The 23,586-nt window shown below is 37.0% G+C and overlaps 1 protein-coding gene across 2 annotated transcripts in view; it reads left to right on the plus strand.

The window, feature by feature from the left end:
* gpr158a (G protein-coupled receptor 158a) overlaps positions 1–23,586 on the plus strand; it is a 68,342-nt gene that overhangs the window by 39,190 nt on the left and 5,566 nt on the right. For both annotated transcript variants that reach the window (XM_028005795.1, XM_028005796.1), the window contains exons 5-8: positions 2,266–2,334; positions 17,306–17,415; positions 19,031–19,269; positions 21,479–21,617. In XM_028005795.1, coding sequence (XP_027861596.1) covers positions 2,266–2,334; positions 17,306–17,415; positions 19,031–19,269; positions 21,479–21,617 — 557 coding nt within the window. The remainder of the gene's footprint in view (positions 1–2,265; positions 2,335–17,305; positions 17,416–19,030; positions 19,270–21,478; positions 21,618–23,586) is intronic.

A 23,586-nucleotide genomic window follows, 5' to 3' on the forward strand; every position in this document is an offset into this window, starting at 1 on the left:
CAAGACCTTTCTGTAAACCTTCAAAATTACCTTTATTAATATTTTTGAAGGCTTTGTTTTTAGTTTCTTTATGGAGGTAAAGTCAACAATTCAGAAAATTAAATGGTAATTAATATTTGGGTTGCACCGATTGCAGTGCTGATCCTTAAAAAGCCGATCCCGATTTTGGCTCATACCATTTTCTTTTTGTCTGTATTGTCATTAAATATAGTAAGAAAGTCACTGAGTTGGTAACAAACATGCAGACATGACCCGGTGGGTCGGTCTGTCAGTCAAACCTGCAGAAGAGGACAAAGGTTGATTTTTAGACCTTTGCTGAGGTAGATGATAAAATCACTGATCAATTCAAATTTGCACTGATAAATCTAATTAATATCAAATAGTATCTAATAGTTATATAACTCAAAATATAATCACTAATGGTGTTTTCACACCTGGTAGTTTGGTACATTTGATTTGATTCGAGACCAAAGTTGCAACATTTGTTGCTCCTCTGATGTGCTTCACTTTCACATTACACTGTGCCTAATGAATCAAACTAATTAAGAAAGCTGTTCCCCTCCTTGCCTGTGGTGGCGCTGTACCAAGAAAACAACACAAAAACCTCTGAAGAAGACACTGACCAGAACTGTTTTCTTTACAAAATGTAAACAAAAATGGAGTAATGTCAGATTTTAGTGGTTGTAGGATTTCTCTTTTGTCTTTGGTATAAAACCACGAGCCGTTTCTCCAGGTAGCGCTAGGCTAGCACATTTGTTTTGTATTCTGTGTGAAAAGAAATCACCAGAAAATATCACAAGTCAACAAACTCAAGAACTGATTTGGAGCAAAGTAAGTGAACTGTAGGTAAACACATGAAGCTCAAATACAGAACCAAGGAAAACAGATTACAAAACAGTCCAGAATCTTTGGAGGAAAAAGTAGAGAAATTAATTTACAATGTCTGCGTACAACTGTATATATGAGAGCAAATATTTTATTAAATTCCAGTCTTAAGATGTATAATTTAATAACTCTACTTGGCATATTGATATTTTTATTTTTTTGTTAAGATGAAGCAACTTTGCTGAAATGAATTCAGCTTATTTGATATCTGGCCAAAACTGGAAAAGTGCAAAATGACAAAAAAGCAAAATGACCTGAACAAACAAAAGTTTAATTTCTGAAAGCATCTGTGTTACTGAAAATAACTGACTTTGAGTTTTCTTTCCATCATGACGACTTCCACACTGAAGAGTGTTGTATTAGTGTTTAGTTTACACTTTGGCCTTTCAAACCAGCCAGTCAAACATTAATTAGACAATCATAATCAGTCAATACTGGACAGATTATTTTGTTTATCTTTACAGGAATCTTATTTAAATTGAAATAAAATGATAACGCAAGTGCGGCAGAACTTTATTATTAAAAACCGCTTCCATATCCACATTATTATTTACTGTTGAATCTATTTACAGAATTTCGATAAAACATTAAAACCTCTTTGTATGTTTTATTTTGATTCAAAATAAAATAAACATCCCTCATGTAGTGAAGAGAAGTCGGGCTTCTCTTTTCTTTTGTATATATTTTTAATTTGGTGGCACAGCTGTATTCCTCTCTCTGAGAGCCGCCTCAAGCATCTTGTCAATTAGAGGACACAATGTTACAAAAATATATTACATAAAGGAAGAACAGGACGTGCCTGAAATGGTGACTCCATCAAAATAATAATAAAAAAGTTTTAAAGAAAGAGCTTTTACTTTACTTTATTCTTTTTCATGCCCAATAATAAAGAGGCAGAAAGTCTTTCTTTCATGTCTTTTAGCTAAACTCTGTAGGCATTTGGTAAACCAGTTCGATTTAATATCACCGCATAACTTATTAGAGTTTATAGGCAAGAAAATTTGTTTTTATTAAATTGAGAATTTGAGTATTAAAGATTTATGTCACATGCTGGAGTAGATTTAAAAATGCTTTCTAGAGTCACCAAAGAAAATAGTAACAGATCATACAAGCAATGAAAAACAATCAGAAAAATAATAAAAACACTTAAATTAATAGGACAAACCTGTCCAGTTGTTTATTAAAGACAACCTTGTGCAATATGTTTTTTTTAAATTATGGATTTGGAAAGATAACATAAGTTTTTACTGGAAATGTTTTGTCTTAACATGTAAAGTCAAATAACTGCCATTGCTTTGGATAAGAGTTGTTTCATTTTTATTTTAATTTTGCTTTGACTAAAATAAATTAAAAACCTGTAATATCTTTTTGCTTTGCCAGAGTATCAGAGCGTCAGGCCTGGTCCTCCTGGAGGCCATTCTCTGCGGAGCGCTCCTCCTCTACTTTCCGGTAAGACGCTACTCGCAAACATCTATTTTCATTTATTTTGAATCAAGACAACCTGGAGTTTGTCGTTTACGCTACAGCACGCGTGTCAAACTCGAGGTCCAGGGGTCAAATCTGGCCCGCCGTAGCTTTTTATGTGGCCCTCTAGACTCCAAATTATGCCAATAAATCTGCAGTTTTTCACAAATCCACAAAATTCAGGTAAAATCCTTTTTTCCTGATTTATTGCAATTTTTTCTCTCAAAATTGACCAAAAACTTTGGGTTTAAGTGACTGCTGCCTCAGCCTTACTTGATGTCAAGTTATTGATACGCCGACTAATGAAAAGTCACATTTAGGATCATATTAGCGCAATAAAAATTCCTAACAAATATTTCTAAATTAGCACCATAAATTCAAAACAATCATGAAATCCTGGATGGACTGACCAGTGTGAAAAGACAATCGATGTTATTTAATCTTATGAAACACTGAATGCTGAAACAAACAGCTGTTTATTGATATCTTAACAGTTTAATTGCTTTTATCAATACATTCTGGCACAACCGACCCTTTAAGGACGTTCAGATTTTTGATTTGGCCCAAATGAAAATGAGTTTGACGGCTGAATGTAACTGATTGTTCTTCCACAATGTCTGTGCTGGTTTTCTGCAACCAGAAATACTTTCAAACTTTGTCTTTCACTAAAGAGAAAACACATAATTCAGCTTTTGTATTCCTGGACGTCTGATTGTGTTTATGAGCAGAGTGAGTGTGATAGAACAGAAGAGGCAGAAACAAACATCCTGCGGCTTGTTGGTGACCCCCTGCCTAACAAACACCATCAAGTCGCCATCTGTTGAAGAGCCTCACATGCTGCCTCACAGTTAATCACACAGTTTCTTCCTTTCGGTGTGTTTTCATGCTTTTTGGCCTCTTTAATTTAGGAGGTGTTTTAATTAATTAGATACAGACACGTTATGCCAACTACACCCAGACATTTTCTCCCTCCTAGAAAGTCAGCAGTGGGTATAATCTAAGAAGAAACATTGAAATCTTTCATTTCCAGGTTTTGTTTTGTATTGAGAAATATTTGGACGACATGACAGGAGACATGTTTGTTTAATACTTTTGGTGTACGGAAAGTGAGACGTTTCAAAGACCTCCCGATTGTTGAACTATATTTGAGGGCATTGTCCCGTTACCTAGCAACCCAAATGGAATTCCAGCATGTTTGGTCAGCTGGTGTTACCACTGTATGTGCTGTACAATGGCTGCTGGAAAAGATGAGTGTTTTGTTGTTGTCTTGTCGTCCAGAAACCACTGTCTGCATTCTTGTTGGTTGTGCAGGAGGCTCTACTTCTGCTTTTCAAAGATGTACGGTTGTCTAACTGAGCATCTGTTTGCAGCCATTTTGACATGTGAGTTTAAATCTGAGCTTATTTGGATTTCAAGTGACAAGATGCCCTAAAACACCTCATACTGATCATTAAATAAGAGGAAAACATGATGAACATGTTTTGTTTTTCACATAGATCCATGTTAACCTGTTTAGGGAAGCATAATAGGTCACCTTTAAAGCATATTTGGTGTTTGAACTATTAAAATAGACAGTTATAGTAATTTTTAGTGGAATTGTTTTCTAGTTTTACTGTGGGTCCACCGTATGTAAACTTGACTGCACTTGTTTCTGGCTTTGGGATGAAAATTAAGCAACTGATTCTGTAATAAAGTGGGTAAAGGATTTAAAACATATGTTAAGATTTCATATTAAGCTTGTAGACCTCTTCCTTTTGTCTCAGTTTGTCCTATTTAAAGAATATAATGATGCTTATGACAAACTGGGGGGTTATTAGGCACAAACTGAATTAATATAAGTGTGAGAAAGGATAATTACTTTAAAAACAAATCAATTTGTGCCGATCAGTTATATTTCAAGTTGATCCTCTGCAGAACCTCATCATTTCTTCAGATGATTAGGCTCCCCCTTAACACCCACGAACCCATTGATTTACCTTGAGCCACCATTATATCTTCCTCTTTTGTGCTCAGGGAAAAGGATAATTGCAATTTAGTTGCAATCATGCAGAGCAGCACGCCTCGTGAAGCGATACAAAGTAAACGTAATTAAAGCCAGCTGATTTAGAGCTGGCTAATCAATGCAATTTGCTGCGACAAGGTCCTGGAAAGTGGTAATGTTTAAGATGTGCAGAATGAAAGTGAGCCTGGGAGCCATGTTATTGCTCAGCGAATGAATGAAAGGCAGATATTTCTGTTTCCAGCTGGCGTAGTGATGGCAGTGGCTGCTAAAAATAGAGGACTTGTAAAGGGTTGAGCTTCACTTTGTAGATTAAGTCAGATCTGTGGAGTGAAGGCGTCTGGATTCGGTTTCATCTGTTCTGCAGAAGTGGTCGCCGTCGCTGATCTCGTTTCCATGGTTTAATGTCTTTGCTCGACACCGGGCCGATCTCCACCCTGATGCATCTGCGTGCGACTCCTGTGCATCGGACACAATCCAAAGCTGCAAGGGCGAGAAGCTTCATCTAAATATAGATCCTGAAATATTCCTCCAACCCTGCTGCTGCTGCTGCTGCTTCCATTTTAAATAATTCTACTGTCATTAAGCAACTGGACACGCACGCTGCTTCCACGGCTTCTTTCATAGAGGAGAAATGCTTTTCCTACCCAATACACTGCAAAAGTCTTACCAAGTATGTTTGGTGTAGTTTCTAGTGCAAATATCTTAGTACACTTAAAATAAGGCGTAACTTATTTACAAGTAACCTTTCAGCAAGTAGTTGACTGTTTGTAATTATGTCACTTAGTCATTCTAAGTCGGAAGTGAGGGACCGGAGTACTGACCAGAGCGACTGAAATAATTTTCCAAAAGTTGTTTTTTCCAGTTTATTCGTGGCTTCTGCTTGTTCGAGTTGAGATCATTTGTCTGTGAACGTAACACACCAGGTTGGGGCTCATAGACGGCGGTGTTTACAAAAGTTGGAAACAGCCAGCTTAGAAACCAAACCGAACCTCCTCCGTCCTGACATGTTGATTAAATTACAGACTGACTGAATTCACAACACTTGATTTATATCACTATGTCATGAACAGCGTTTCCCCGTAAACTGGAGCGGCCTTAAAAACGATGAGATGCTAACCAGTTTTTTTCTGTGCATGCTTGGCTGCATGATGGTGCAGGACTGTCTCCATGGTTACTGATGATTAGACCCGTACCGTCGCCGTAATGAGATATTTAGCAGTTGTTTTAACGTCTGTCATGACAGAGCGGGACGAGTTTCAAAGAGAGTGACGTCACGTGCAAATGGTCAATAGGAGTTTGTTTAAAATCACTAATTTCTTTAAAACTGGGAAAGAAATACTTGTTCCATTGACAGATTATTTTTCCCATGTTATACATGAAATAATCTGACAATAAAACTGGTACCTTTTCATCAATATTAAGGAATTATTGTCTCAAAATAAACTCCAATGTCTTGCTGATGAGTATTACAGATGTACTTAGAGCTTAGCTTAGCCTAGCTTAGCTGTCAAGTTAAAAGATTCTTCATATTTCTAAATTAGCACCAAAAGCCTTTGATTTTTTTTTCTTTTTGCAAAATTCACAAAAAACCTGGTCTTTCCGTTGCTGAATTAAAATCTCAGTTATCATTTCAGCTTTTTAACTTAGCTTTGAATTCCATAGAGATTAGGCCAGTCGCTGTTTCTTTTATATTTTCATCGGTAATTTTATTGTTTATTTGGCCAATTTTGTGTTTTCTGATTGTCTTGTGCCTTTGGTTTTTCAATTGCTTTATAAATAAATGAACGAATAAATGATTAATAAGAAAAGATGTTATTTAATTTTAAGAAGTATTAATTTTACCAGTCTATTAATTGGTTTTATCAGTACATCTGGCCCTTTAAGAACATTCACAGCCCAAAATAAAAAGGAGTTTGACATTTTTTCCCTGGAGAGATGAAAAACAGTAACTACCCGAACGGTGCATTTCTGGGTTATTTCAACTTCAGAATAAACAATAAAGAGCTGCGTTTCCTGATGCGTCTCTCTGAGCTGGATGGAAATGTCTCTTCGGGTCTGAGCGGCGATGAGGAGGGGAGGGAATTGCGACTCGACTCCGGTCTCGCCTTGAGCAGAGGCCAAGCTGGATGTAATTTACACTCAGCCCACCTCAGGGAGCAGCAGGAGAAGAAACCATTACCTCCCTCCAGAAAGCTGGCCGTCCCATGTGGCAGGGAGTGTCAGCTTTCATATAAAAATGGATCCGTTGCTATTACAAGATCCCACCTATCCTTAGCGGCATTCCCTCCCTCTGTCGCACTGGAGAAGCTCAGGGAAGAAGAAAAAAGCAGTGAGTGGGAAATGATGACCACATAAACCGTCTCCACTCGGTTTCTTCATGTCAAAACATTAAAACTAGCATCAAATCTTCTGTTATGACTGAATGATTCCCAGAGCTGCTATATTTCTCAGATGGAGAGTAATTCCCCCTCTTTTGTTTTTTTTGTTGTTTTTTTTAGCTGGTTGTAGTTTCGATGGCAAAAGGCTTAAATTCAGCACCGTCAGATTTTTAGCTGCTACTGCAAAACAAAAGCGGCGAGTTTACTCTGTGTCACTGACAGATGACTCACGGATGATGTTTTTATTTTGGCATTTTCATTTCAATAAGTGCTTCATTGTGAAGTTGCTCTTCTCCTCATCAAGCTCAGCTGCCAGTAGAGACAATAACTCCATTCAGGCCGTAATTTTCAATTTCCACGCTGATTGAATGACTAAATGTGGTTTAGCAGAGTTGGAAACTATTACTCTAGAAATCCAAACCAAAGACAATAAATCCGTCCATCAACGCTTATTTAAAAATGCTTTTAGACGGTAGGACTGGGCGATACATGTAAATAAATTTTGAAGATTAATTTTTGAGAAGAATTTGGGAAGAATTAGACACATAACTCAGCTTTTTTCTCATTAAATCCACATTTCCTCGTAACGTTTTGCTTGTAATTTAAAAAATTTTTCCTCATAAAATTGTAATGATTAATAATTGGATACCAAAAGGTACTAAATAGGAGACTTTCTGTATGTAAATTGAATCAGGTGAAGCTAAAACTACGCCACTAGAGGAGTTTTGACTAAAACATATTTAAGGACAACAAGTTTTTAAAATCTCAAATCAAATGTTTGTGAAATTTTGACTTAATTACTTACTCTAATTATGTTTGTCTTTCAGCAAATTGACTTATTTGGAGTCTGTAAACTCTAATTTGCGATTAATCGGTTGCTAAATTAGTTAACGGTTATATTGACAACCGAATAATCACAGTTACTCTGATTAATCGTTTCAGCCCTGCAGACCACAGACTGTTTGGAACGTGGATTAGCTGCCAAATCAAAAGCATTACTGAACCAGTCAATATTGATCTCCTATTGATCAAAACACTTATTAAACTGCTAACACTTCAGAGCCACTTCATCACGGTGAAGAGGTTTGAGTGTCTGGACAACTCCAGACCCTGGATGCCGTTTAGACGCGTTTCTCATCACAAACTGGTTTTGATTGATGGATAAAATCTAGAGGATAGCGGATAAATTTCAGGGATAGTGGAGATTCGTTTTGTAGCTAAATGTGGAGGAAAAGCTTATTGGTGAAAACCTTTGCCAGTAGAGACTGGCTGGGCACAATCTGACTACAGGAAGTACCAGACGTCAGACCATAAATGAGTACGGAAGGCGATTAGGGCCACTAAAAACTAGAATTCAGACTTTAATTTCAGAATCGGAAATGCTTAAATTGTTTATGCACCATGAGGCAAATCTAGTCTTTCTACTCAAATCTACCAAATAAATTTGGGACAGCCTTTCAGAGTGGATTAAGTTAAGGTTTACAAATCCTGTAACAAGGAAGAAACTGTTATGTGATTATTTTTATACGCTAACAACATAACTGACATATACCTACGAATGTTTGACTATTTTTTAGAATTTTTTGCCAAATTGACACATATAGTTCTGAGTTTAAAGTCAAAATTCTGAGGAAACATTTTTTTAATTTTGACTAGTAGAAATTCTGAAAAAAGTAAATTTTTAAAAGAAGTCAAAATTCTGAGTCAAAATCAGGATTTTTCTCAAACTCAGAAAAATTTGTCTTTTGAGAAAAATTCTAAATTCTGAGAAAAAAAATCTATTCTTAAAAAAACCCCCAAAAAACTTGAGAAAAACAGTGGACTCTGAGTTTAAAGTCAAATCTTGGAAAAAAAAATAGAATATCTTCTACTGTGTTGATGATACTACTATCCATAGTAAAAGTAAAACATTTACTAAACAAATTTGGATTTTTTTTAAAACTGTAAATTGGTGGTCAGAAAAAAATCAGTACAAGGACCACAAACGCCCCCTGAACCACACTTTGGACACCCTTGCTTTAGCGTATCATTTTGTGGAGAAGAAATGTGTTTTTACTTTTCATTTAATTTATTTTTGTATTTTATTCACTCAATAAAAAAAAAAATTATAGTCCATGTAACAACTAGCAAAGTCACGAGTTAAAAGATAAAAAGACTTATAAACTTATATCTACCTCATATTTAACTCAGAATACTATTAGATATATTTCAAATACATCAAAAATAAACAAAGATTACAATTTCTTTTAAATACAGAAAGAGATTTAGATTGTTTTATTTCAATATTGTTCCATAACTTGATACATGAAAATGTTGACGTCTTTGTAATCAATATCCTGTGGGGTCATGACCTCCACAGGAAGCTGGATCAATCTCTGAACATTTTCATTTTTATTCAATACATTTTACAACTTCATTAGAAGCTGCTTCTCCTAACAGCATAATTCTGCTAAAATAATCCTCTTCCTTCCTGATGTTATTTAAAAAAACTTTTTTTTTCTGCCCTGCAGCGGTAGCTAATTATCTAAAGCGTCCCGCCGTGAAACACTTGGTGATATTCTCTGTGGTGCTTCCAGTCGTGTTTGGGTTTTTTCCCATTCTCACATGAAACCTTTTGGGCTTTGTTTGTGTTTGGAGCAAACCCAAGTTCTGTTTATGTTAATGCCGTAATTGTGGCTGAGGGTCGCCATTACAGGAAGGTCACTGTCTGCTTCAGATCTAAAAAGCTGCCAAATCTCTAACCCAGATAGTTAGAATAGTACGACAAATCATGCAAGTGGCAATAATGGCTCATATTTGTGAAAACTGACGAGACTGAGAGTCTGACAGAGTAATGGTGTTTCTGAGAATGTCTAAACTTGGAAACAGATTATAAGACTGAAAAATAAAAATTTCCAGACTGTTTTTGTATACCACATTAAATTTGATACAATAAGAAAAACTGGTTCTCATATGTAAAAATAGGCCCCAAAGGACGTTATTTTATTCTGCTCACATTATTCTGGGATGCAAAGCTTTCAGTGTCTAGCTTTAGCATTGTAGTACAGCTAGCTGCAAAAGGAATATAGGAAAGACTTTAAAACTTCAATGAACAATTTCTGTAAAAATTATATTTATGGTCAGAATGTTTTTTCTGGCCTCAGCTGTTTTTTTTGGGGGGGGGATTGTTTTTACTTTATATAAAAGCTAGCTTTAGCGCTGTAGTACGGCTAGCTGCAACAGGAATGGAGGGAAGAGTTTATGTTTCCCATGAGCAATTGCTGTTAAAGTCATGGTTCTTTATGGTCAGAATATTTTTGGCCACAACTGGTTGTGTTTTTTTTTGTTTTGTTTTTTGCTTTATATAAAAGTTAGCTTTAGCACTGTAGTACAGCTAGATTCAACAGTATGTAGGAAAGTGTTTAAAACTCCCATGAACAATTGCTGTCACTTTTTTTTTTGCCACAACCATTTTTGTAAGGTATGAAAGAGTTAACTTTTTGCATTAAAACTCATGGATTTTTTTATGGTCCATTTGTTAATTTTATTTATACAATATTGTAACTCGGATGCTAGGTCTTGTTGTGAGTGTGTTCTATTGTTTTTTAGCTTTTATTTTGCTAATCAGGGTTTCTGCAAGTTTCACTAACTCAAATGTAAGACTTTTTAAGACCACTATAAATAGAATTTAAGACCTGTGTTTCTAAAGAAATGTACAAACTTCTTCCAGACAACTGGCAATAAATTTGCACTTACCCATGACAGATGCAAAGAAAAGCTAGCAGGCTAGCTAGCAAGGGTACCTTAGCAATGTTGTGACTCAATCTTTTGTCTGACAGAAAAGTTCCAATAAAGACATGTGTAGAATATACAACTAAATAATAGTCCCGTTAGGACAAAATTTAAGACCTGTGATTAATGTATTTAAGGCCTACTTACTTTAAAAAAAAAATACTTTTTAAGGCCTTGCTTTCAGATATGGGAATTTAAAGACTTTTTAAGGATCCGTAATAAGGAGTTCTGAAGATAATTTGTGCTAATTTGTAATTAGCACAAATTACTTTTTAGACAGGAGTCTAAAAAGTAACAATTATTGAAATTCAAGGGGAAAGTCGGTGTCTCTATGCAAAAGCAAGATCAGTTTTACTAACTCAGAAGTGATCTTTAGGAATTAAATGAAGACAGCAAATCTTGTGCTGAAGTTATTAACAGTGAATAACAAATCGGGGAGCTGCTTGTTGCACCACAGCTGGGTGGTTTACATCATGGGACGCTTTCCAGGCCCTGAAACTGCATGAATGCCAGCTGGTGGGCGCTGAAACGAGGAACGGCTTGGAAGAAAAGAAAATCAGAAATAAAGTGTTGACTGAGCGAGCTGATGAGTGACTCCTTCTCTTGTTCCATCAGGCCTTGTTGATTTATCAACACCTTATTAACAGTTGGAGATAAATCTGTGCACGATCATTTAAAGCCTGTGAAATTTAGCACACTACCTGTTGTTATTCTCAGCCTTTCAGTGTTTTCCATTTTAATCTATCTGATTACACTTTTTTCTTTCAATGCTGTGGATATTTGTTAAATCATTTTTCTTTTTCTTACAGAAACATACAAAAAGCATTCAAACATTTTGTGCCACAAATGTCCATTCATTTTATTTGGATTTTATGTGGTAAAGTCAGTAACTGCTTTGCTTCTTGTATCTAAAGTCTGGATTTCATTTTCCTTAAAGGGCCAGTATCATGTAAAATAGACTTTTTAAAGCTTTACATAATTTTATAATGTTATTACTTTATCAAAAACAAACTTGGAGTGTTGCTTTGATTCTTCCATGCATGCTTAAGAAATCCTTTAATCTCCATGGCAACCATTCAGCTGTGCAAAACGCCTGGGCGGACCTAGCTCCGCCTTTGAGGCACAGCTCCTCCCCCCAATCAGCTCCTTCAGACTAGCCAGCAGCAGTTAGCAAACACCTGGTAGAATTGTGCATCTGCTGTAGCTCCTCTACTTCTCTCAACATGGCTCCTCTATTAACCCCTGACCCCTAAAAAGTTGTTAAAGGGTTAACCGAGGAGCCATGTTGAGATAATTTCCTGAAGGCGGAGTTTCAAAACGAGAAGGAGCTTCTTAAAGAGACAGAGGCCCAATTTCAAATTGCAAAGTTAAATTTCTTTTAAGTCATATTTGATGTGTACAGAATTTTAATAACAACTGATGTTGACGTAGTTACTTGATTGTGCTATAAAATCATAATACTCTCCCTTTAATAAAAGTAAAAGTAATTTCCCAGGCTTCAATCAGCCGATTTCTGACCCAAATAAATCACCTCTCAAGGTGGTTAAGAAAGTTTAATCTTCTGCAGGAATTTGTCTAAACTTTACTTTGCTATTTTGTGAATTTGAACACGTTAACAGTATATAACAGTTATATACTGTTATATATAACAGTATATAACTGTTATAAAAAACGGTTTTTAACATATTTGTTGAAACTGTCACCATGTCATGATAGTATAGTGAGACAGGTCATCTGTGAAAAAAGTCTAGCTCCTCTGCCTTCTCCCAGTCTTAGTGTTGTCAATTACAATCCGAAGTGGCGCTGCTTGTCCTCCCTTCCTCCCAATCTGCTCTCTGCTACGCTACAGCTAGCATAGCACCAGTTACCTTAGCCACCAATGATAGCAGATAGATGTTTTCCTGTAACAGTGAGTTGTTTCTCATTTAACACTTTTAACAGCATGTACACGAGGTTGATTGACAGCGCTAAGACCCTCCTCCTGGCTCTGATTGGTTGTTATTGTTCGGGAGCGGTTGAAATCGATCTTTTCACAGATTGTCTCATAACAAACCATCAGAACAAGGCGACAGTTTTAGCAAATAGGTAAAAAAAACACTTTTTAATAGAAGTTACACACTGCAAACTCAGTGTTTGTATTCTGCAACATAAAGAAGCGTGTTGCGCTTCAGTTCAGGTATCCTGAAGACATAAGAGGCTATCTGATTAAACTAAATCTGTCTCCTTCACACCTGTAAATGTAAAACAAAGTTAAGCAATAAATAAAGAAGTTGTAGTCAAAGTTTTGGAGAGAATTGTCTCCATATCTGTGGGTCAAACGCTGTACGTTCACACAGTCCTGAATATCGTTTGATCCCTTTGCTTACAGACGCTGCTGAACCCTTAATGCGGAGCACTTAGCATCGATTATTAATGGGAGGTTTGAAAAGTGAAGGAGGGCAGAACCTGATCTTCCTCTTTATGCGCGCTGGTGTTAAAAGAAGCCGGCCTAAAGATCGGGGGCCGTCGCTTCCCAGAAAGCCTCCTAATGCAAAGTGCATCACCAGAACAGCCTAGGTAATGAGTTTCTGAGCACCATGGAGAGACGTTTGAGGACAAAGACTGCCCTCAGTTTTTCTAAAATACACGTCCTAAAAGAGGAAGATCACGCTGCCTCTTTTGGTTCTCAAGATGACTCAGTCTGTCTGTTTTATATTTTGATCTTTGTTGCTTATCGACTTTTTTCACATCTTTTTTTGTGGTTGGCTTATGGCATTATTAAGTGGAGTAGCATATGTCACACATTTGGTATAATTTTAGGTTTTTTTAATGCTGTCATTGACAAAATCCAGAGCAGAAATTAACATTTTAACTGTTTTATTTTACGAGGATCTGAAACGGGGTCTACAGCTCCAGACCTCAGCTTTTAGACGTCTCTGTTTCGACACACCTGAGTGAAATAATGAGGATTAACTTCAAACTGAGACGGTAATTCAGTCCTTTGATTCAGGGACAAATCTAAAAGGTGAATTAACTGTGATTACACTGTAAAAACAAAATCTTACCAAGTATTTTTCATCCAGCTTCTAGTGCAAATATCTGACTTGAAATAACACAAAACTAACTTACAAGTAACTTTTCAGCAAGATGCTTGTTTTAAGTCAGTTATTCCCTAACATCAATGAAAAGTACTAAATACACTGGCAGATATTTTTTCACTTACAACACTGGAAAATTGGCACATCTTTGTTTTATAGATGATATTTTGAAGCAAGTTTTTGTTTATTTAAATCATCTGATGTCTCTTTTTCCCCCACCACAAACAAAAGCAGCACTTGATTCAGATCCCAGTAAAAAGCGGCCATCTTTTCTGGTCCCTGGTGGTTTTCCAATCCGTCTTCCTGCAGCCTCTTGCATCTCTGCGAACCCAAATATGCGACAGCGTGTTGCTCAGTACCTGCCCAGGTTGCTTCCTTTTCATCATCTCTTGATCTCCATTTCAAAAAGACGTTCCAATGTGAAGTGAAACGCCTGGTCTGCAGGTAAAATGAAAACCTCAGCATTCACTTTCTGCTCCCTGGAGAAGCTGAGTCAACCTCTTCCATTGAGTCAGAGGTTTGGGTTCGGTTGGCTGCGGGGCGAGGATCCGGGCCGCCGCGCCGCTCTCGGCTCCTCCGTGTCCCTTAACTGACTCAAACCCGGTGAGCGCCAGCATGGCTGCGTCTTTTCTGCTGCCTGAGGGAACGTATTAATGCCTCAGCTAATCCGATTACCATTAACAATCCCACAGGGGAAATCACTGCACATCTGCAGCGGACAGATAATTATGTCGTCTCAGATGTTTGTTTCTGTCTCTTCTTTCTTTTTTTTTCGTGTTAGCTCTTTTCATGTCGCTGGAAGGCCATCAGGGTTTATTTTTTCCTTTTAGTTTTTTTTATTTGGCAGGAGTGGACCGGCCACATTTCAGTGTGTGGAAAACACGGGTTGATGTCCTCCTCTGGGTCTCAGCGGTAAAGCTTTCTGGGATGAAGAACGGCTCTGAAATGTCAGCGCACGTTTTAACTGTCTCATGCATTTTATGAACTTATCCTTCAGATCACACTGCAAAACGACTTCTTGTAGCTCTGATGGCAACAGCAGCCATTCTGGTTGTACTACTGGTCCGTAAATTGTCACTTTTTATCACAAATGTGAGCAAAACCTTGTCTGCTCAGTAGATTAGGTTTGATTGGGAACCAAAGTTGCAACATTTGTTAAATTTTCAGCTGCTGTGGTATGCTTTCACATTGCTCCGTTTCAAACAAAACCTTTGGAAAAACTTGTTGTTCCCCTCCTCGCCTGTGGTGGCGCTGTAGGAAGAACTACAGAAGGAAACGACATGAAAACCTGTGAAGAAGACACTTTTTTCTTCACGAAATGTAAATAAAAATGAAGCGGCGTCGGATTTTAGTGGTTTCGGGTTTTCTGTTTTGTCTTTGGTGAAAACTACGACCCATTTCTGCCAGTACCGCTAAACTAACACGTCTTTTTTGGTTGCATTTACCCAGAATGCTCTGCTGTGTAGTCCACTTCCTGCTTTTGGAGAGGTCTCCGGTCCGCTTGGGGTTCACATGTGCATTCTTAGACTTAGACTTAGACTTAGACTGACTTTATTGTCATTTTGCATGCACAGGGTGTATACAGAACGAAATTTCCTTGCATACGGCTCAGGACAGTGTTTTGAGCTTCCAATGTTGTGAGGTCAAACTGCACCTGTGTGATTGTCAACCGATCTGAGACTGAGGTTTGTCTTTTGGTCCGCATCAGAGTTCGCTTACACATTCACACCTCCGCAAGAGAAACCGGACTTAGACAAACTAAAGTTTGATAACAGCAGGGCTGGTGTGAATGTAGCCTTAGAAAATACATTTAATTGATGAAAACACACCAATTTTGAAAAAACTCGTTTTTTGATAAAACGTTCTGGTGCAGCATGTTTTTTAACGATTTATTGCATGAACAAATTTATTCACATGATTTTAACTGCCTTTCTTCTTTAATGGAAACAGCAGTTGTGAAATTGTGTTTTTTTTTACGTCAGTGGAATATAGACAAAGTTTTGTTCACATTTATAATGGAAACACAGCTGTTGGTGATGAATTGCAGCTAAAATGGAAACATGGTAATTATGACAGATAGTTTAGATTTTTTGGCCGCTTCAAAATTTGTTTATTTTGCAAAACTGCAATAGAAACACTTTTTTTGCTTCATGAGTCACATGATCAATAACCGGATGATGCTACTGGTGGAAACCATGAAGAAGAAAACGACAGGAAGTGGGTGGAGGATCATGGGGCGCCATGTTTTTTTTTGTTTTAATAAAGGTTTTGTTAGCTCTAGTGGCCTTTATTTGAAAGTAGTTCGACAGGAAAAATGGTGTGCGGCAAATGTCGCCAGGCCGGGAATTGAACCTGCAACCACCGCCACGAGGACTAAGGCTTCAATATTTGGGTCGTGCTTTGCCCCTGAGCCACCATAGCACCCGGGGCGCCATGTTTTTAACGACTTACTACAAGAACAAACTGATTGTGTGATTTTAATTGCATTTCTTATACAGTGGAAACACCGCAGTTAAGAAATTGTGTTTTTCAACATTAGCAGAATATTGACAAAAGGTTTTCTGCACATTTGTAGTGAAAATGGAGCTAAGATTCTGATTATGTCGAGCAAATCCCTCTTTCCAAAACTTTGTACTACTTTTCACTAAAACTTGCATGTTTGTTTTATTATTGAGAGGAATCCAATAACTTTAAAAAGAATAACAATAAAATTACATTTGCATCTTTTAAAATTCACATTCTCGTGGCTTGTGGGTGCTTTCACTTTGATGATTTCAGTTTGCATCTCTTTGAAAGCTCCCACCTACTGAAATGTTATAAAATGCTGTCGTATTAACGGAGACTGTGTATCGTATCAGCACCAGAGGTTTCAATAATCGTTGCTAGCTCTTCTTATATCTGCGGTTGAGTTGAAAGCAGCAGCATCTGCCTGCCTCACATGTTAACTGAAGCATGAAGAGATCCCATCTGCTGGTTTATGTGACAAATCTCAGGAGGTTCTTCAACTTTATGACAAAATTTTATCCTCCTTGTTTGTGGAGACAAAAGATACTTCATTTTACATCCTTATGCCTTTAGCTTTGATTGTTAGAAGAGTGAAAAATGAACGCAGTTAAACGGCGTGGGAGAACGTAGAACCAGCAAACAGAGTTAGTGAAACCCTGCTGCTGTGCTCCAGATGCAGATCAGAACAAACATTTAAATAAAATCACGTCAGTGTTTATAGAGCTGTTTGCTGAGGCTGCAGCTTCCTCCAACTTCAGTTTAATTTCCACACAACAGAGAGGCCATTATCTTCCTATGACGGCGTAAAAACGCCACTGGGATCAGAAAAAAAGGAGTAATTTTACACCAAAAAAATCTCAGAAATGTTCTAGAATAAAACATGGAAATTTCTGATAAAAGTCGCATATTTTCTAGAATTTTTTTTTTTTTTTTTTGAGACTTTTGAAATGCAGAACATTTCCAAAGGTCAAAAGTGGGTTTTTTAAAAAACTTTTTTCTTTCTGTTATATATATATATATATATATATATATATATATATATATATATATATATATATATATACACTCCTTATTAGAACATTTCTGAGATTAATCTCAAAATGTACGATTTGTAGCAGAAATGCACTTTATTTATTTATTTTTTGGATCCACAACAGTCCGAGTACTTTGCCGTTGTACTTCCAGATGGGTATAAACCCTCGCTGGTTTTTGTCTGCTTCCAGGTCGGGATCCTCTACTTTCACCCGAGCGTTTTCCGCTGCATCTTGCTGCGTTGGGTCCGACTGCTGGGCTTCGCCACCGTCTACGGGACGCTCACTCTGAAACTCTACAGGTGCTCTCCGTTATTCACTCCCAGAATCACCTTCCGGATCCTATTGACTTTTTCCACAGCAATTACACCGAATCTCACATTTTAATTCCTGCTAAAAGAAAGAGCCAAGAGGCTGTGTGTTTCTCAGCTACTTCATCACCGGACTTTATTTTGCATTCCTTGCCAAGAGAAAGTAATTAAGGAAGCTCTGGCCCCGGCTAACCTCTAAATACTACAGAGACAAATGTGACGGCAAGAAGAACAGAAACGACTGCTGGCAACAAGCGGCGATATTAGTGAATAGCTGCAGGAGGAGCTTCTTTTTTTATTTGAAATATGAATCTTTCAAAAGTAGAGATGGCGATTCAAAGGATGGGGGTACGAAATGGCTGTAAGTGGACATTAATGCAGCACAGATAAATTTTTGATGGGGCTCATTAGTGGAAATTATATCGATGTTGCTTTGAAGGGCAGAGCCTAAGAATAGCAGGTTGGTCTTGTGTTTTAATGTCTCTCACACCGGTGGGTTTAAAACGCCACCAGGGGGCGCTATGGTGGCCTCAGAAGGTTCGAGGGAAGATGAGGAGGATAAAAGGTAAAATAAAAAAAATAATAGATAATACGATTACATATTAAGGCTACTATACATAAGAAAAAAAGTCTAGAAATTTTTAGCTTAATCTCTGAGATTCTGTAGAAAAACCAAGATAATTTCTGAGTTTGAAAAGTCGAAATTTGCTAGACATAAATCAGAAATTTTGTGATTATTCTCGGAAATTGTCTTGTTCTTTCTAGAAAACTTCAGAGTCTGAGTTTGAACAATTTAAAATTTGCTAGAAGCAAAGAAATCCTTAAATTAACCTTGGAAATTTTCAAGAAAAAACAAGTTAATTTCTGAGTTTGAAAAGTAAAACATTTACTGGAAAAGAATCGGAAATTTTGTGATTAATCTCAGACATTTTTCAAGAAAAAACAAATTTCTACCTCAAAAGTTTCAAATTTGTTTGAAAAAAGCTCAAAGATTTTGAGGTTGATCTTAGAAATTTTCAAGAAAAAAAAGTTTGAACATTTTATAGAAATGCATGCAGAAATTTTTACATTAATCTCTGAACTTTTCTAGAAAAAATAAATACAATTGAGTTTCAAAAGTTGAAAGTTTGCTAGAAAAAACTCTGAAGTTTTGGGATTAATCTCAGACATTTTCTAGGGGGAAAAACTGAATTTTCTAAATATGAAACATCCAAAATGTGCAAGAAAAATTTCAGAAATCTTTTATTTTACTCAGTAAAAATCTTAAGAAGTTTTGGAGTTTGAAAAGTCAAAAATGTTCTTGTTGGTTGTGCAGGAGGCTCCACTTCTGCTTTTCAAAGATGTACAATTGTGTATTTGCGCATGTGTTTGCAGCCATTTTCAGGTGTGAGTGTAAAGATTGACCTGGGGGGCGTGGCCAGAAACAGCTTCTTTGGATTTAAAGCGACAGACGCCCTAAAACAGCTCGTTATGAAAAAAACTGGCCAGACAAAAATCTCATTATCTAAAAACGATTTTGTATAAAAAATTTAATGAACATGTTTTGTATAGACCACAGATCCATGCTAACCTAGGTGACCTTTACAGCGAGCCTTTTTCTCCACAGGGTGTTGAAGGTCTTCCTGTCCCGCACAGCCCAGCGGATCCCCTACATGACCAGCTGGCGAGTCCTGCGCCTGCTGGCCTTCATCCTGCTCATCGTCTGCTGGTTCCTAGTGGCGTGGACGTCTGCCGTCTGTCAGAACCCAGACAGGAAGTTGGCGCTCATCGATGTGGGCCACACGCCCGACGGGAGTCAGTTCGGCATGTGCCTCCTGGATCGCTGGGATTACATGATGGCCGTCGGTTAGTCAGCACAGAAAATATCTGGGATAAATTCAAGATTAGGATTAAAAAATGTTACCTGGTTGCATTCAATGGCCAGATTACATTCCACAGTGATGAAAAATATAAATATTTACAAAGATATTATCCCATTACAGATTTTTTATTTTATTTAGTTTTTAAAAGTTTCACATCATTAAAGATGCAGTTTGTAACTTTTATAAAAAACAAGTTAAAACATACAGAGAAATGAGACAGAAAAGATCCATCTCTTCCAATTCCTCCCTGAGCTACTAATCACAAATGCACCGCTCTCGACCAAAAACAAGCAATCAGAAACAGGAGGGTCTTAGCGCTGTCAATCAACCTCGTGAACATGATGCTAAATGTGCTAATGGCGGAGAAACAACTCACCGTGACAAGAAAAACTGTTTATCTGCCATCATTGGTGGTCATGATAACTAGCATTAGCATTTATGACAGGTTGTGCTAGCTGCAGCACTGCAGAGAGCAATGGGGGGCATGACTGACAGCGCTAAGACCCGCCTCCTCGCTCTGATTGGTTGTTTGTAGTTAGCAATAGAAGAAGGCAGAGGAGCTACATTTTTTTAGATTATCTGTCTCATAGCGTACATAGTTTTAACAAATATGTAAAAAAAATGTTTTATAAAAGTTACATCCTGCAGCTTCATCATAGAGCCAGGCTGCACATGTTGTAATAATATTAATGCATTAAATCCAAAATGATTTATTTCTTCTCCACCATGACTCAACTTTTATTCGCTGCTCCGTCTGAGAGGAAAAAAGCGGAGGCAGATGAGAAATCAAATATGCTCATCTGTTGTGTTCTGTCTGCTAGCCAAGTCTTTAAGAAAGAGAAGTAGCTTCTAACGAACAGATGGGCCACAAGCAGAGACACCCTGCTGTGCTACTGTACACTGAGCTTGCAGTCTCATTCTGTTCATTAGGCGGTAAAAATAGGATATGCAAGTCAGCGCTGTCTCTGCCTGAACGCGACTCGTAATTCAGACTCACCAGGAAGCTATAAATCTTTCAGATTTTAAGAAATACACCTGCTCTGGCTCGCAGTCAGAGATCTGATTCAGCTGCAGTCCTGTGTGGTTAATTTTCCTCCCAGCTACAAAACAATACTATAAATTAAAGGGAGCCTGAAGCAAATTTGGGCCTGACTGAATAGGTCTGCGAATGGAGCAAAAACTGCACTTTCAGCACTAATAGTCTTCCATTAGAAACAAAATAAATACACAAAATATTGCTGACCAATCAGAAACATTATAAATATTTAATTTAAACGTACTCTGTGAAACAGATACTGTGAAGAAAACGAATCACTTACAAAGTCTTTATTAATCCGCAATGATTTCAGTCAAGGAAAATATATTACTTTTTTTTTTTAATTACTGTGTTTTAACTTCTCTTCAAGTGTAGTCAGTAACATTCAGGCTCTCTGATTTAGGAAATAAAATCAAAATCTATCAGGTTCGGTTTTTAGTTGAATACAAATGGAGCCAGAAAGACACAGGGAAGCAAATGAAATATAAATTATATTTGAAAATATATTTTAGATCTTTTCCTTTACAATTTTCTCATTTTTTGTGATAAAAATTATTTTAAAAATAAATAAAAATCCGACACAGAGAAGCAAATATAAGATAAATGACATTTAAAATTTTTTTTCTTATCTTTTCTTTATGATTTTGTCATTTTTCTGTGATAAAATTATATTTGCAAAAATAGGTCAGACACAGTAAAGCAGACCAACTATATTTAAAAATATTTTTTCTTTCCATTTTTTCACTTTTCTGTGATAAAAAAAATATTTAAAAAAAGAAACATCAGTCACAGAGAAGCAAATATAAGATAAATGACATTTTAAAATATTTTTTATATCTTTACAATTTTTTTTTTCTGTTATAAAAAATATATTTTTAAAAAAGGTCAGATACAGAAAAGCAGACATAAATTATATTTGAAGATTTTTTTTTATATATTTTATAGAATTTTGTCATTTCTCTGTTGCTGATTGTCTTCAGAGTTAAACCTGATCTGTAATTTATTTTATTATTATGTGAATAAAAACCACAGCTGCAACCACATTTTTTGTTGAGCAAAAAATTATGTGTATCTGAGGAGGAAATATGTTGAACTTGGAGAGTTGTGGCATTTTTCTTTAAGGATTGTTGGTCAACAGCATTTTTTTCTTGAACAGCGGAGTTCCTCTTCCTGCTGTGGGCCGTGTACCTTTGTTACGCCGTGAGAACCGTGCCGTCGGCTTTCCACGAGCCTCGGTACATGGCCATCGCCATTCACAACGAGCTGGTGCTGTCGGCCATTTTCCACGTAATCAGGTAATCCCCCGTTCTGCTCCCAAATGTAACCCAGATGTTTCAGTTCATCCAAAAAAAGAGACAAGAATTTAATACAGTTAATATCTGAAGTGTAAACAACATTTTCAAGTTTTGTGAAGCATTACATGACCTGTAGAGACAGTATAAGTAAATCTCTAAGTGGTGGGTTATTTTTTTTACAAAAAAGAAAAGTAGGAAAAGACAAATGTTACCGTTGCTGTCACACTTGCCTCATCTTGAACCAGGAAGTTAATTAGAAGGGGATTGGGTAAAATACAGACGAGTCGCAGTGATTGGTCAGAAAAGAGAAAAATGCAGAAAATATTATGCAAAATTCACATTTTGCTCGATTTTGTTTGGCCATTTGTGTCTCAAGTGGTTCTCAAAACGGTTCAAGCACTTAAAAAAAACACCCAGCTGTTTTTTGGCAGCAAGTTCATATTTTTTGGTGTCTGGAAAATGTTTCAAAAACCTTCCGATAAGTTACATTCTACGGGCCCTGCGCCGTTACCTAGAAACCCCAAGCCCAACCCTGTTACCTAGCAACTCAAGCAGAATTCCAGCACATTTGGTCAGCTAGTTTTAATGTTGTGTGTACTGTACAATGGGTGCTGGAAAAGACAAGAGTTTTGCTGTCAACTTACCATCCAGGAACCACTTGCTGCTTTATTGTTGGTTGTGCAGAAGGCTCCACTTCTGATTTTCAAAGATGTACGGTTGTATAATTGCGCGTCTGATTGCAGCCATTTTCACGCCTGAGTGTAAACGTTGATTTGGGGGCAGTAGCTTGCAGAGTAAAACGATCTTTAAAGAAAAACACTGTAGAAAATTCTGATAACCACTCCTAACTTTAATTGCACTTCACATTTATGTGCCATTTTGTTTGTCACCTAAAAATCATGAAGCATAACTTCCACAGGCCTGTTACATGTGACCTGAGAGCGAAGCCTCATGTTGCTGTTTCACAGTGAAGTTCCTCCGCTCTGCACGTCAAATCGCTGCACAAAGATGTTATAAATGAACTGACATCACCGCAGCTATTCTTAGCCCCTAGCTTAGAGATCAGCTCCATCACATCACTTACTAATGAAGAGCGCCACCGTGATTTATTTTCTGTGACGGCATTAAAGGTGAAATTTTTGGCAGACATATTTTAGCTCTAAATAAACATTTATTCGTCTTGAATGTTTTGCTATTCATAGGTTTTTAAATAAATGTTGAGGTTTGGAGGCTTTTGAACTCCGTACAAATACTTTGTCATTATTATTGGTCAGCTTAACCCTTTTTTGTTTATTTACATTTACTCTGTCACATTTACTTGAGTAACGTTTTAGAAGAAAATTACTTTTAGGAGTATTTTTACTATGCTCTACTTTTTACTTTTAGCTGAGTAACCTTGTAACCTTTATGTTTAACTTTAACAAATTACCGTAATTAAACTTGTCAAAGTTTTGACTTTACCTCTCTCTGCACTGTACAATGGCTGCTGGAAAAGCCAAGTGTTTTGTTGTTTGCTTACCATCCAGAAACGACTTGCCACATTTATGGTTGTTTAATTGCACGTCTGTTGGCAGCCATTTTAACGTGCAAGTGTAAACGTTGAGCTGGGGGGGGTGTGGCTGGCAGCAGGTTATTTGGATTTAAAGTCACAAGACGCTCTAAAATCTTTTATCTAAGAATAGGTTTGTGCAAAAAATGTAATGAACATGTTTTGTGCATCCTATTGACCGGGTATGTTTAATTTTGGGCCATATCAAAAATCTGTATGTTCTTAAAGGGCCGGTTGAGCCAGAATCTATTGATGAAATTCAGTAAATGTTTCTTAAAATTAAAATGTGTTTGACACCTTTCCAGTCCATTCAAGATTTTGTGATTGTTTTTGTGTTTTTTGCAATCAAAATCACAGATTTTGTGGAGCCATTTTGTAAATATTTGCGCTAATGTATGATGTTAAATGTGACTTTTTATT

The sequence above is a fragment of the Xiphophorus couchianus genome, chromosome 21 (assembly GCF_001444195.1).
Source record: "Xiphophorus couchianus chromosome 21, X_couchianus-1.0, whole genome shotgun sequence".
NCBI classification, from domain to species: Eukaryota; Metazoa; Chordata; class Actinopteri; order Cyprinodontiformes; family Poeciliidae; genus Xiphophorus; species Xiphophorus couchianus.